At 40.5% G+C, this 14,045-nt stretch overlaps 1 protein-coding gene and 1 pseudogene across 1 annotated transcript; one reads left to right on the top strand and one right to left on the bottom strand.

The window, feature by feature from the left end:
• The first annotated feature begins 4,054 nt into the window (after positions 1-4,054).
• LOC104414961 lies at positions 4,055-6,667 on the top strand (annotated as a pseudogene).
• A 4,306-nt stretch (positions 6,668-10,973) lies between these two features.
• Positions 10,974-13,073, bottom strand: LOC104446738 (putative pentatricopeptide repeat-containing protein At5g06400, mitochondrial). Its single transcript, XM_010060560.3, has one exon. It carries the CDS (start codon positions 12,800-12,802, stop codon positions 11,198-11,200), a length of 1,605 nt encoding a protein of 534 aa, XP_010058862.2. The 5' UTR covers positions 12,803-13,073; the 3' UTR covers positions 10,974-11,197.
• Positions 13,074-14,045: the final 972 nt, after the last annotated feature.

The raw sequence follows: 14,045 nt of genomic DNA, 5'->3' as shown, positions 1-14,045 counted from the left end.
GCAGGTACTTCCGCTCGGGTCACAACCGCCCGCCTTCATCTCCTTAAAGATATCCAGAGCAATCTTGGTCAGGCCCGTCCTACCGTACTGCATGATCATGATGGTCCATGTGGGGTGTTATCCAGCAACCCTTCCTTCTCATTTGGTGAAAGAGGCTCCTCATCCGCTTGAAGTCCTTAGCGCCTCCGGTGATCTTCATGGCCGTGTTGTACGCCTCCAAGCTATGACTGCAACCGTCTTTCTTCCACAACCAGTCAAAGAAGTTGTTCGCATTCAACAATCAAAGAGTAGTTTTGTCGAAACAAATGGAACCCAAAAATCTCATTCAGAACCAGCTCGCTAGGAATCCGTCACTACAGTGGTTTGGACTTCAGTGGGGATATGCCGGTCCATCTACGACCTTTTAGGTGTGGGGTGGTTAGGTGCAATATATCTCGAGGGTAAAACCTTCGACCTAAAAGATTGTTGTTGCCCAGAATAGTTCTTTACTTTACATTCTTACAACTTTTTTCTGAATGAAAAAACCTAATGCTGATGAAGACAACTTGCTAAATGACGTAAGTATGGATTACGCCGGATGTGCACGACCGTTGCCTGAACTACAATATATCAATGTCAAATGTCGTAGCAACAAAAATCGAAACGTCCACGTCCCATCGAAAAAGTCTCAAGTTTCATGGAGCGAGCGATGTGACAACGACAAATCAAATACAATGTAAACGCCTTCGTTTTAATCCCGAGTTTCAAGTATTCCAACGGAAAAACCTATAGTCTCTCTCTCTCTCTCTCGTCACTCTCATTTTCCTTGGGATGTCCTCTTTGGACTTTCCCGTGTGAACTCCAGTGAAGGAAAGCAAGCAGGAAAGTCAATGCCCCACGCGGGATAATCGCGTCCTCCTCCAACACCCTTGCTCATCAATCCGTCCGTCGAACTAAAAAATCTCTCGGGGGTTATTATATGATGATTTGGACCCCAGTTTTGTTTCTTTTTTCGTCGGAGTTCCCCAGTTACTTGGCTGTACTATGTGCACTGCTTGTTTTTCGGCTGCAAGCCAAGGTTGTTACGGTATGCACCAGCTTTGGTCGAGCTAGTTCTCTTGGTCGAGAAAATCCACTTGTTGCAGGAGTTCTATAAGTCAACCCCCGTTTGATAGGGGAAATAGGACTGAGGAGGTGTGCAGACGATGTCCTGCGCAAACGTTGGGAATAAATAGTTGTTTGGAGTTGATACTTATCAGCTTTGTTATAGATGGGAAATATTTGCGTTGGTTCGAGAGATTCTAAGAGCTGATTTCTTGCGGTCCGTTTCAAAATCGTTGTTTTGGCATCGACCAAGCAATAAAAAGGATGGTCATAGAGGGATTGTTCGTCTGTCAGAACAAAGTGCCGCCATTGAGACAAAAGGAGGACTATAAACCAGCAGGGTCGACAAGACCCAAGAAATATTTCCATATGAAGAAGCCTTCGAGTGCAGGGCTCATGGTAGATTTAGTGCTGTTAAATATGTCTCGAGTTTGAGCCTAATGCGAAATTCCGAATATTCCGAATTGAAAATTTTGCGGATATTCAGAATTGGCCTAAAATAGGAAAGTCCAAATGTTAACTTGGACTTGGATTTATTTAGATATACGTAAATATATTTTAGGCAGAAGTCAGCGAGATAAATCAAAGGAAGAAAAAAAAGACGAAGGAAGCAGCATGGGCTTCGTGGAACCAAAAATAGGAAAGGTGGGGCCCAAGGTCAAACTTTTGACCTTGGGCGCACACACACACATGCACGTATAAAAGCGGAGACAAAGGTGTAGGTTATTGGCTTTCTACCTTTTTTGAGCTGCTGAACGTATGAGTCACGTAGAAGCCGCATGCCGCCGAGAGGGAGCGAAGCCACATATTGAAGCGCCGCATGAGTGCTTGTTCCGCCGTTGTTGATGCAAGCAAACTTGAAGCACCAAGTATCGAGTGCTTGAAAGTGGGTTCGTTCGTGCAATTACATCCAAGAAGTTTAGTGTTTGGAGTCGATTAAATCTTGAGATAAGATTTACGTGTAATTCTTTCGTGAGATTGAGAGATTATTTTCGAGGAATTTCGGGGCTAAACACTAGGTGCGTTATTGGGTGTAATTGGGGCTTGGGAAACATCGAGAGAGTGTTTGAGTGACTTGAGTGTGTAATCTCCTTGTATCGCTTGATCTATAGTGAAATTCGCTGCTGCTCTCCCTGTGGACGTAGGTCTTTACGACTGAACCACGTAAATCCGGTGTCTGATTTATTTTCTTCTTCCGTCTATATTTTGTTTGATCGCTCGCCCTATCGCAACAAGTGGTATCAGAGCCAGGCTTGGCTAAGTTGAAGCGAATCGATGGCGACCGAAGAAGTAAAAGTAAAAATCAACAGATTTGATGGGAAGGATTTTAGTTTCTGGAAGATGCAGATTGAAGATTATCTTTACCAGATGAATCTGCACTTGCCTTTATTTGGGGAGAAACCAGAGACGATGAAGCAAGCTGATTGGGATTTGCTGGATAGACGAGCTATGGGTGTTATTCGGCTGACGTTGGCTCGTAACGTCGCGTTTAACATCCTGAAGGAGAAGACCACTGCTGATTTGATGCAAGCCTTGTCGGATATGTACGAGAAGCCCTCTGCGATCAACAAGGTCTGTTTGATGCGACGTCTATTTAACTTGAAGATGAAAGAAGGTGCGTCAGTTGCAGATCATATCAATGAATTCAATGTGATTGTTAATCAATTGAGTTCAGTTGAGATTGATTTTGAAGATGAGGTACGTGCTTTGATTCTATTATCCTCATTGCCTGATAGTTGGAATACCACCGTTACTGCTGTTAGTAATTCCTCTGGGTCAACAAGTTTGACGTTTGATGGGGTTCGAGATTTGATTCTGAGTGAGGACATTCGTAGAAGAGAATCTGGCGAATCTGTATCTACTGCTCTAGTAGGTGAAAATAGAGGAAGATCTAGAACACGTGTGGATAATGGTAGTACTAATATGAACAGACGTAGTCAGTCTAGGACTGCTAATGTTGTCTGTTGGAGCTGTGGCAAGAGGGGGCATCTTAGAAGGGATTGCCTTAAGTTGAAGAATGAGAAGGGTAAGGGAATTATGGTTGATTCTGCAGATAATGTTGCAGCTGTAGCAGATAATGCCGATTATGTCTTGTCTGTCACTAATGATTCATCACTTGATGGATGGGTTATGGATTCTGGTTGTTGTTTTCATGTCACACCAAATAGACACTGGTTTATCACTTATCAGTGCACGGGTAGTGGTAAAGTCCAATTAGGGAACAACGCTAAGTGCGATGTTGTGAGTGTTGGTGATGTTAAAATCAGAATGCATGATGGTATCGTGAGGACATTGATTGGAGTGAGGCATGTTCCAGAATTGAAAAAGAATTTAATTTCCTTGGGTGCCCTAGATTCAGCTGGTTGCAGGTATTTTTCAAAAGGTGTAGTTCTGAAGATTGTTCGAGGTGCCCTGGTGATAATAAAAGGAATCAAGCACGATGGCCTGTATAAACTTCAAGGTGAGACAGTGATAAATTTCACTGCGGAGACGTCGGATGCATCTGTTCGAGAGTCTATTGACTGCTCGAGGAAGAGCCGGGTGTTTGTGCCAATGCATAAGTTTGATGCTGGTGTCAGGATCTCGCAGTCAAGAGCTTTGATCGAGACGAAGACTGGTAAGTCGATCAAGCATGTGCAAACTGACAATAGCACGGAGTTCTGTTCAGAGCTGACAAATAAATTTTGCATGAAATAGGGCATAGTGAAACACCGTACTAGTGCCAATAAATCACAACAATTTGTAGAATTGATGAGCAGAACATTACTAGAGATGGCCCGAAAAATTATCTCTAGTGCTGGTATGGCTAGGAGATTCCTGGTTGATGTGCTAAGTACGGTAAGCTATTTGGTGAAAAGATCCCCATCAACTACTATTGAATGGCAAACTCCTGAAGAAATGTTGTCAGGTAACGTTGCTGATTATTCTATTCTTAGAATGTTTGGTTGCCCATGTTATTTTCGAGTAAGTGATGGTAAGCTTGATTGGAGGGCAAGATGCATATTCCATGGCTATGCACAAGGTGAGCGAGGCGATCAGTTGTGGTGCCCGGATATAAATTCACCTGTTAACAGCAGAGAAGTTACCCTTGATAAATCTCCAATACTTCTGGTTAGGAGTGTTTGTGGCAGTGTTAATACGGATCTGAACGGTGTTCAGCTTAAGATGGAGTTGCGACCAGAAACTCCTGAGGTAGCGAGTACGAGTACTAACAAAGTAATCGACACAGATGGTGCTCATAGCGAGGTAAAGCCAATGGTTGCTGTAACTGCTGAAATTAACAAGGTACGTATTCGATCTCCTGACAGATATGGATGTAACAATGGTTTTGTTTTATCTGCGATTAAGGAGGTTATGTCGAAAAATCCTCACGGAGCAGTTAAAGGTACATGTGGAGTTGATATTCTGATGAGGTCCTCGGTTATGGCAAAGTTCAAGCGAGGCTTGAACTTGGATAATATCTGTCGCGGTTGAGCCCATCGAGGGCTATGAGAAAGTAACAGCAGAATTTGAATTTTTACGAAGCGATTGTAATTTGGCTCAAACGTCGAGCCAAGGTGGAGATTGTTAAATATGTCTCGAGTTTGAGCCTAATGCGAAATTCCGAATATTCCGAATTGAAAATTTTGCGGATATTCAGAATTGGCCTAAAATAGGAAAGTCTAAATGTTAACTTGGACTTGGATTTATTTAGATATACGTAAATATATTTTAGGCAGAAGTCAGCGAGATAAAACAAAGGAAGAAAAAAAAGACGAAGGAAGCAGCATGGGCTTCGTGGAACCAAAAATAGGAAAGGTGGGGCCCAAGGTCAAACTTTTGACCTTGGGCGCACACACACACATGCACGTATAAAAGCGGAGACAAAGGTGTAGGTTATTGGCTTTCTACCTTTTTTGAGCTGCTGAACGTATGAGTCACGTAGAAGCCGCATGCCGCCGAGAGGGAGCGAAGCCACATATTGAAGCGCCGCATGAGTGCTTGTTCCGCCGTTGTTGATGCAAGCAAACTTGAAGCACCAAGTATCGAGTGCTTGAAAGTGGGTTCGTTCGTGCAATTACATCCAAGAAGTTTAGTGTTTGTAGTCGATTAAATCTTGAGATAAGATTTACGTGTAATTCTTTCGTGAGATTGAGAGATTATTTTCGAGGAATTTCGGGGCTAAACACTGGGTGCGTTATTGGGTGTAATTGGGGCTTGGGAAACACCGAGAGAGTGTTTGAGTGACTTGAGTGTGTAATCTCCTTGTATCGCTTGATCTATAGTGAAATTCGCTGCTGCTCTCCCCGTGGACGTAGATCTTTACGACTGAACCACGTAAATCCGGTGTCTGATTTATTTTCTTCTTCCGTCTATATTTTGTTCGATCGCTCGCCCTATCGCAACAAGTGCTACGTACAAAAACCGGTCACTTGGAGGAATACTACAATTTGGGGCAGAAGCTTTGAAGTGGTCAGTTTGGTTCTACATTCCTATGCATAGAGAAGGCGACTCGCACAGAGTACGCTTGCAAATCCATTGCAAAGAGCAAAATGTTGACAAACCGCGAAGTTGAGAATGTGAGACGGGAAATAGAGATAATGCATCAAAGGGGCTTATGAAGATTCCATGGCAATTCATGTGGTTATGGAACACTGTGTCGGAGGGCGACTCTTCAACAGGATTGTAAAGAGGAGGCATTACACTGAACAGAAAGCAGCTCAACTTGCCAGGACTAAAGTCAGTGCTGTGGAAGCTTGCCATTCCCTCCGGGTTATGCATCGAGATCTTAAGCCTGAGAATTTGCTATTCGTGAATCAAAAGGAGGATTCACCTCTCAAGATGATAGATTTCGGATTTTCGACCTTCTTCAAGCCAGGTAGGCTGCACAAATATTGAGGGACTTCTCAGGACGTGTTTTGATCATTTTGTATTCTGATTTCTGATATCGATTTCCATCTCAATGTGTTCTATAATTTTTTTTAATAATCTGGTTTCAGATTAAGTCTTCTTTGACATATGTGTAATGATGCTAGATTTACAATGATTGCAAAATAAATTGCAGGGAAGACTTTTTACCGATGTAGTTGGAAGTGCATATTATGTCGCGCTGGAAGTTCTGCGGAAGAGTTATGGTCCAGAAGCTGATACATGAAGCGCCGGTCTAATCCTCTATGTTCTCCTAAGTGGTGCTCATCCATTTTGGGGCGGTAAGGGGCTTGTCTTGTGCATTTTCATGTATGGACTTTCTGGAGGAGATCGATACTGAGCATTCATTTCGGTGATTGTTCTTTCTTTCCAATTTGGTCCAGAAACTAATGAGAAGATATATGAAGCAGTTTTGCATGTTGAGCCTCACTTCTCATCAGATCCTTGACCGAACATATCTGAAAGTGCTACAGATCTGGTCAGGAGAATGCTTGTCAAGAATCCTAAAAAGCGGATAACTGCCCATGAAGTCCTTTGTAAGTATGATAACCCAATTTTTGCTGATTCTATAACGTGCAGACTTGGGAATGCTAGTCATTTCTTAAATTGCAAGGAAAGTAGGAAACGTTCAAACAAGATAATCCGGGCCCTTTTTGGATCTCTATCTGAAGTGTAGAAAAAGCCTCTTCTCTACTGTCATAAAAGAGGTGTTCTTTTCTTTCTCCTTTTTTCTGGCTTCTTTATAGCAGTTATTGTGCTATTGTGGGGTTGCAAGGCTATTTTTGACGTCTTAGGAGGAGAAAAATGAAGTAGGGGTTGAAGGGATGTAGATACAAGGCCACCTTACGCTCATTTTTAACGTAAACGGCCGGTGGGTTGAACTGAGCTTATGTTCTACCTTGGAACTATCTGAAATAAGGGTCTCTGCCAGAATGATTATTATGCATGAATTCAAGGTGTCCAATACGGTCGAGAGAGATCTGTGCAAACAGTCTGGGAAGAGCTTCAAAGTTACAACTACAAAAGATTTTGTCCCAATATATAGCAGGAGTTTAAACATACAAAGTTATGATGGAAACTTCATGAACGCTATTAACACTTCCACATAAAAATTACATATATGTCATTGACAAGAGAAAACATCTCTACTTTAATATAACATTCCTTTATCATACTTCACAACTTTATTAATCTCCCCCTATGAGGTTGATGTTTAAAACAGCAATAGTCTTGTAGTCTTCACTCGTCTTTGTAACCCAAATTATCCTAGTGCAGCAGCCTTCCCATCACTAATCATGGAGACCAATTGAGGCAATGCACGGCCTCTATTTCTTAGTGGTGACAACCTTGGTTAACATATTTGCTAGATTTTCTGCATCAAGACTCTTCTTCAATGACAATGTCACATCATATATCAGTTGATGAAGATGATGATACTTCAACTCAATGTACTTTGTCCTTGATGAAAGTCCAAATTCTTTACAAGCCAAATAGCACTTTGATTGTCACTAAAAAGTACACTACGATTACTCCCCGTCCATCTTCTTGAGAAAATTCTTTAACGAAATCATCTCCTTGTCAGCTTCAAATATAGCTACATATTTTGCTTCAATGGTTGAAAGAGACACACACTTTTGAAGGCTAGACAAACAACCGATTGTAGTGCCTCCTAAGCTAAAAACATAACTAATGTGTGCTTTTCATATTGTCCAATTGGCCACCAATATCTATATTGACAAAGCCTTATAAAGTTACATTGTTTTTCATAAAATATAATGACATATTTGAAGTGCATCTGGGGTATCTTAATAGTCACTTTACAGCTTCTTGATGCTTTAATCCTCGATTAATCATATATCCACTCACAAATCCCATTGTGTGAGTTATGTCTAATCCATAAACACCATAACAAACATCAAAGTACCAACAACTAATGCATAAAGGACTTTAGCATGTACTCCCGCTCATTATTTGTCTTTGGCCACTACTTCTTCTAGAGCTTGAAGTGAATTCATAATGAAGTCCTTCTAGACTTTGCGTATTAAACTCCAAATCTATTCAACACATTCTCAATGTGATTGTCTTATGATAACTTTAGAATTCCTTGGATCTATCTCATGTGATCCTCATCCTAAAAATTTGATTGTTGTTCCCAAGTCTTTCATTTCAAACTCTTTTGACAATTGCTGCTTCAATATATTGATCTCCCTCACTAGATCTTGCAATGAATATATAATCCACATACATCCATTTCACATATAGTGAACCTGTTACAACACATAAAAGTATTAAATTTCTTGTACCACTGCCTAGGAGCTTGTTTTAAACCATATAGATCGTTCTTCAATTTGCATACGTAATTTTCTTTGTCAAGCACATGTAAACCTTTTGGTTGTACCATGCATATGTCCTCATCAAAGTCACCATAAAGGAATGTAGATGTAAGTTCTCAACGTCAACAGTACTCGACATTAGCTTATTAGTAGTCAACTTCAAAATTGAAGTTAAAATCTTTGCATAGTCAATTCCTTTCTTTTGCGGAAAACCTTTTAGTAATAACATTGTTTTGTATCTCTTACTGCCATTAGGTTCTTTGATCTCATACACCTATTTGTTCGACAGTACCTTCTTTCACTTACCACTTAATAGAATCTTTAAGGTTCTTCTTTAACCCCATACACCCACTTCTTCTATATTGTTTTCTCCCATTTAATAGAATCTTTAACATGTATTACTTTTGAAATGTATTCTTGTTCGCTAGCATCGTTGTTAAGCAAATAATGTAATGTTGGAGAACACCTCCATGCAAGTGTAGATATACTATTAGATCTTCTTGAAGTGGGTTTACATGTATGTGATTCTTGTTCTGATTTTTTTAATCAAAATACATCAATAGTTTTAAGATTCTTAATCAGAACACTCTCAGAAACACATTCTAATTCAATTCTCTAGTCTCATCTATTTATCTCCTCACTCTAGATTCTACCACAGACCTTTCCTTGTAGAACATATTTTCGTTGAATGTAACATTGCTTGTTTTTACTATTTTTCTATTTTTTCATTTTGTTCATAGTCAAAATAATCAAAATCATATCCAATGAAAAAACATTTTCTAGCCTTTGCGTTTAGCTTGTGTCTATTTTTAGAATCTATGTGCACATATGAAACACAACAAAAAGCTTTTTGATGTGAAAGATTCACCTTCTTTATGGTCCATTCTTTTTCTAATTGCTTAAAATCAAGTGAAACTGAAGGTATTCTGTTGCTCAAAGATGCTACTGTATCATCTGCATATACCCAAAATGTCTTAAGTGATCCCGCATGCATCCTCATGGTTCTTGCATGCTCATTCATAGTTCTGTTCATCTTTTTTGCAACTTTGTTTAGTTGTTGTCTATCAGGAACTGTTCTTGTCATCTTAATTCCATTCTCTACACAGAAGTGCTTGAACTCCTCATTGCCATATTCGCCACCGTTGTCAAACCTTAGACATTTAATTTTTAGGACAATCTCATTCTCTACTTCAGATTTCCATCTTTTAATATTAGTAAACACATCATATTTATTTTTCAAAAAATAAATCCATATTGTTCTAGTGTAGGTGTTAGTAAACATGACGTGGTAGCTAGAGCCTCCAATGGAATGTACGAGGGCTGGCCCCTAGACATCTGTATGCACTAACTAAAATTTTACTTTACTTGGTTCTCTCCCAATCTCCGAAAACCAACATGTTTCTATTTGCTTAAAACACAATCTGCTAATAGACTAATATCTATGGATTTCAGATCAGGTAATTTTCCCTTTAATGCTAATACCATCATCCCCTGTTTTCTCATGTGTTCAAGCCTACAATGCCACAATTTGGAATCACCTTCCAACTTAGCAAGCATTGTTGTTTCTTTACTGCTTTAGGTCATGTGCATTGTTTTTGTCCTTGTTCCCCGTTCTACCATCATAACATCTTTAGTAATTTTCCACAAGTCCTAAAAAAATAATTCAGTAGCCTTAGCTATCTAAGTGGCCTATGGAATCAAATTTTCCACAAGGTGACCCTGCCCTTAGGGGAAATTGGAAATTCCTTAGGTTTTTTACATGGAGGATGCAGTGAACACGTGCTTAAATCAAAATGTTGCTTGCAGTTGAAGGGATCTGATGAGGTTCTGATCCTTTGCCACAGGACGGTTGCATTGACCACAGTGAGCTCATGGCGATGAAGCAAAAGGGAAACACTGATCAAAGGGTCTGCAGAGTAGGAGTAGAAATTGGAGGTGGAGAAGACAATGGTATTCCTTCCCCTGGTTGGAAGGGGAGGAAGTGGATAGAATAAATTGTGAAGCATTGATTTAACAGTGTCTACGAAGAAGGGAAAAGGAAGAGGAAAGAAAATCTTCAGGAAAAAATGACAATTTTTCCATTCATTTAAACCTTGAAGGTGGGGAAAAAACTTAAATGTGTAAAAAAAAAAAAAAAAAAATCAAACATTGAATGTGCGAGTAGATGCTTTCGTGAGTATATATATCATTTATGTGGTTGATCAGGGGTCCAAGAATGTGGAGTAGATGCAGCATTTAGACTAATGGAACCGAAAAGCATCAACTTGTCTGGTCATTTTTAATTTCTTCTTTTCTCATTCAGTTGGTGGATATTGTACAGTGAGATTACTCTCTTTTATCTCACAATGAACACCCATAGGATAGGTCCATGTCCTGAAACTCAGCACTTATTCCTCTTTCATGCCATGAATTTCGTGGGCATCAAGGAATCTATTCATGGCAAACCACAGTGGTTGGTATTCCACTCATTTTGAGAAGAATGAACTCGGCAGGATACTGCCTATCTGGGAGTATTCCATCTGCTCACGATCGATTTTAGGTGCAGTTATACAAGGAGTTATTATTGGTGCTATCAAGAGGACAGCCTGAACTGTACCGAGAGCTAAATAAAGCAGAAGTGAAAACAAGAAATGGTAGTGGATAAAGGAGAAATCTCAAGAGAATGATCTATGTCATCCTTAAATAAAATCCATTCCTTGTCGTGCGGAAGATCATAATTATCGATCTCACCTCTGATGCAAGTATCACTACTACCTGCATGCAAGTACTTGATCAAAAAATTTCACTCATGATATGGAGTCCAAACTTGCTCAGATCTCCAACCGCAACCTTTTTTTTAACTCTTTATGTACACCAAAGAAGAATAGGAATAATCATGTCACTGACTTCCTTTGTTTAGCTAAATCTAACTTCTGTTGCCAGACTAAGCGGGCCAAATCATGCTTTCCTTCCCTGTTTAACCCATGAAAAACAGTTTGGAAATTGATGCTACTAGGGACAATCTTGTCACCCAACATCTCTGATATGAGCCCCATTGCTCCTTCAGACCTACCAATTTTACACAGACTATCCATGAACATCGAATAAGTCCTAAAATCAGGCGAAGGCCCATCCGATTTCATTCGGTTGAAAACACTCCAAGCATCACCAACCTTTCCTGCAACCATGTAACCCCGGATGAACGCAGAATAAGTAACAACGGTTGGTTCGCAGCCCTCGCCTTTCATCATCTCGAGAACCTCCTCGGCCTTCCCAATTTCCTTCTTCTTAAGATAATGCACTGCCAATGACGTATAGACATGAACACTAGGAGAGATTCCCACCTGCTTCATTTCGTCCACTTTAGACAATGCCGCCTCCAAATTCCCCTTTCTGAGTAGCCCAGAGACGATGCTCCCGTAGACATACTTATTCAGTGTCTCTCGCTCCGCTCCGGCATTGTCCAGCAATTTTAGTGCTTCTTTCAAGTTACCCGCTCGGCAAAGTGCTCTAATGTACAGAGAGTAACTCAGTGCAGTCGAAAAACCAACTTCACGCAGGAAATTCACACATTTCCTAGCGTCCGATAACTTGCAACTTTCACATAAGCAACCTAGATAGATTTCAACGAGTTCCTTATCCGGGACGTGCTTGGATTTCATCATCTCCCTAAACAACTTCACGGCCTCATCCACCTTTCTACCTTTACTCCCGCAGAGAGAGATGATCAAGTACTTGTAAGTACTTCCGCTCGGCTCACAACCGCTCGCCTTCATCTCCTCAAAGATCCCCAAAGCGATCACCGTCAGGCCCGTTCTTCCATACTGCATGATCATGATGGTCCATGTGTCCGGAGTTATCGAGTAACCCTTCCTTCTCATCTCATAAAAGAGACTCCTCATGCACTCAAAGTCCTTAGCACCTCCGGCGATCTTCATGGCCATGTTGTACGCCTCCGAGCTATGACCGTAACCATCTCGCTTCCCCACCCAGTCGAAGAAGCGCAATGCCGCACCGCCGCGGAACTTGCATCTGCAAATGACCTCGACCACGAGTGCACTGGTGAAGTTCACACTGCACTTCTCCAAAGCCTCTCGAGCCGAATCCCAGTCTTCGGATCCTAACAGCAACGCACAAACTTCTTCAACATCTGCTTGGCTGTAAACCGGAGAAGTCGTCTCCACCGGGTCGGAACCCACCTCTTCTCCGTCCGGCCGGCGAACATCAGACATCGACACGGGACCGACATCCTCGCTGTCGGATGTGGCAAAACCCCTAGTTTTCATCGAACTAGCTCTGCCGATGCAACCATCGCGCAGCCCCTTTGAACAATTTCTCCAACCAGGGCTCGCATTGCCGCGCTTCGAATTCAAACGGCACTCGAGCGAATCGCCGAGGCGAGCTAGATAAGTAGAAACCCCCAAATCGGAGTAAACAGACCTAGAGCACCGTCTACGAACGGCAGCAATCATCTTCCCCAAATTCGACAGGTACGACATCGGATCGACGGCGCGAAAGACTGAAATTTGGAAGCCGATCCGAGGAGACGAGTGGGGCCCTTTTCGATCCGGGACGTCTTCGGAATCTATGGAAGCGGAGGGGAAGAAGAGCTTACTGTTGAGGTCGCGAGCTCGGAGAAAGGTCGGCCATGGAGGCGCGACCCGCCGTGGAAATTGGGATCTTGTGGATTTAGGGTTCTTCTTCTGTTCAGGCTTCCCAGTCGCCCGGTGAGTGACCGACTGTTACTGTAGCGGTAAATTCAATGATTAACCCAACTCGCCTCGCCGCATCCTTATCAATTACATCATCAAACTACTGAATTTAAGGCTGTATCCGTTTCGTAAATAATGAATACTTCAGAAATTATTTTTTAAAAATAATTATTTATATCGTATAAGATAATTACCATTCATTTATTTCTATAAGCAATGTAAATAATCATTTTTTAGAAAATATTTTCTAAATGATTCATTTTTCGTGAGACAAACAGAACTTAAGTGTAAATAAAAAGTACCATAATCCTTCAACAAATGGTGAATAAGTAACAAGATTGAAAGAATTTCGAAAATTGGTTATACGACCAAGCTTTCGAAGAATTCTTCTTGCTTTCAATAGTATTTATTATATTAAATGATTGTGTGATTCCATAGAAAAATTTAAATTTTTTCCTTCTTTTTAAGAAAAAATTAAATAAAAATTTGAAGTAACCATATAAATCTTAGATAATTGAAGTGGATAATTGTTACGAAGAAAGGCTTGAGCTTCTGGCCACCGGCCAACTAGATATTGTGGCTTAGGAAGCACCAACATTGTTTTAGAGTATTCGTGCCATGTCGATACTCCAACACATATCGGACACTCTCTCGTTAACTCTTGTGACACCATTTGATACGCGAGTTTGGAATTTCAATAGTTGAGTTCAAAATTCAGATGTGTGATTCTGACACGTATTTGGTCAATTTTAAAAAAAATTTAATAAATAATAGGTGAAAATATAAATATGTAAAAAAATAAAAATAATAAGTGAGAAAATAAAAAAATAAAAATAATAAGTGAGAAAATAAAAAAATAAAAAAATCTAATATTTTCTTCTCTTTTGACTCTCATTTTTTGTGACACATAATTTACCTCCCAAGTTTTTTCCTCTTTTCTTTCAATACATTCTGACGTGAGAGTCTATAATGTGAATTGCTTGATTTTTTTCCTCCAAGTTTTATAAATTATTATAATAGAGTTAAATGT

This window comes from Eucalyptus grandis, chromosome 1 (genome assembly GCF_016545825.1).
Source record: "Eucalyptus grandis isolate ANBG69807.140 chromosome 1, ASM1654582v1, whole genome shotgun sequence".
In the NCBI taxonomy this organism is placed as follows: Eukaryota; Viridiplantae; Streptophyta; class Magnoliopsida; order Myrtales; family Myrtaceae; genus Eucalyptus; species Eucalyptus grandis.
Note: the sequence above shows the minus strand (reverse complement) of the source record. Positions and strands in the feature narration are given on the sequence as shown.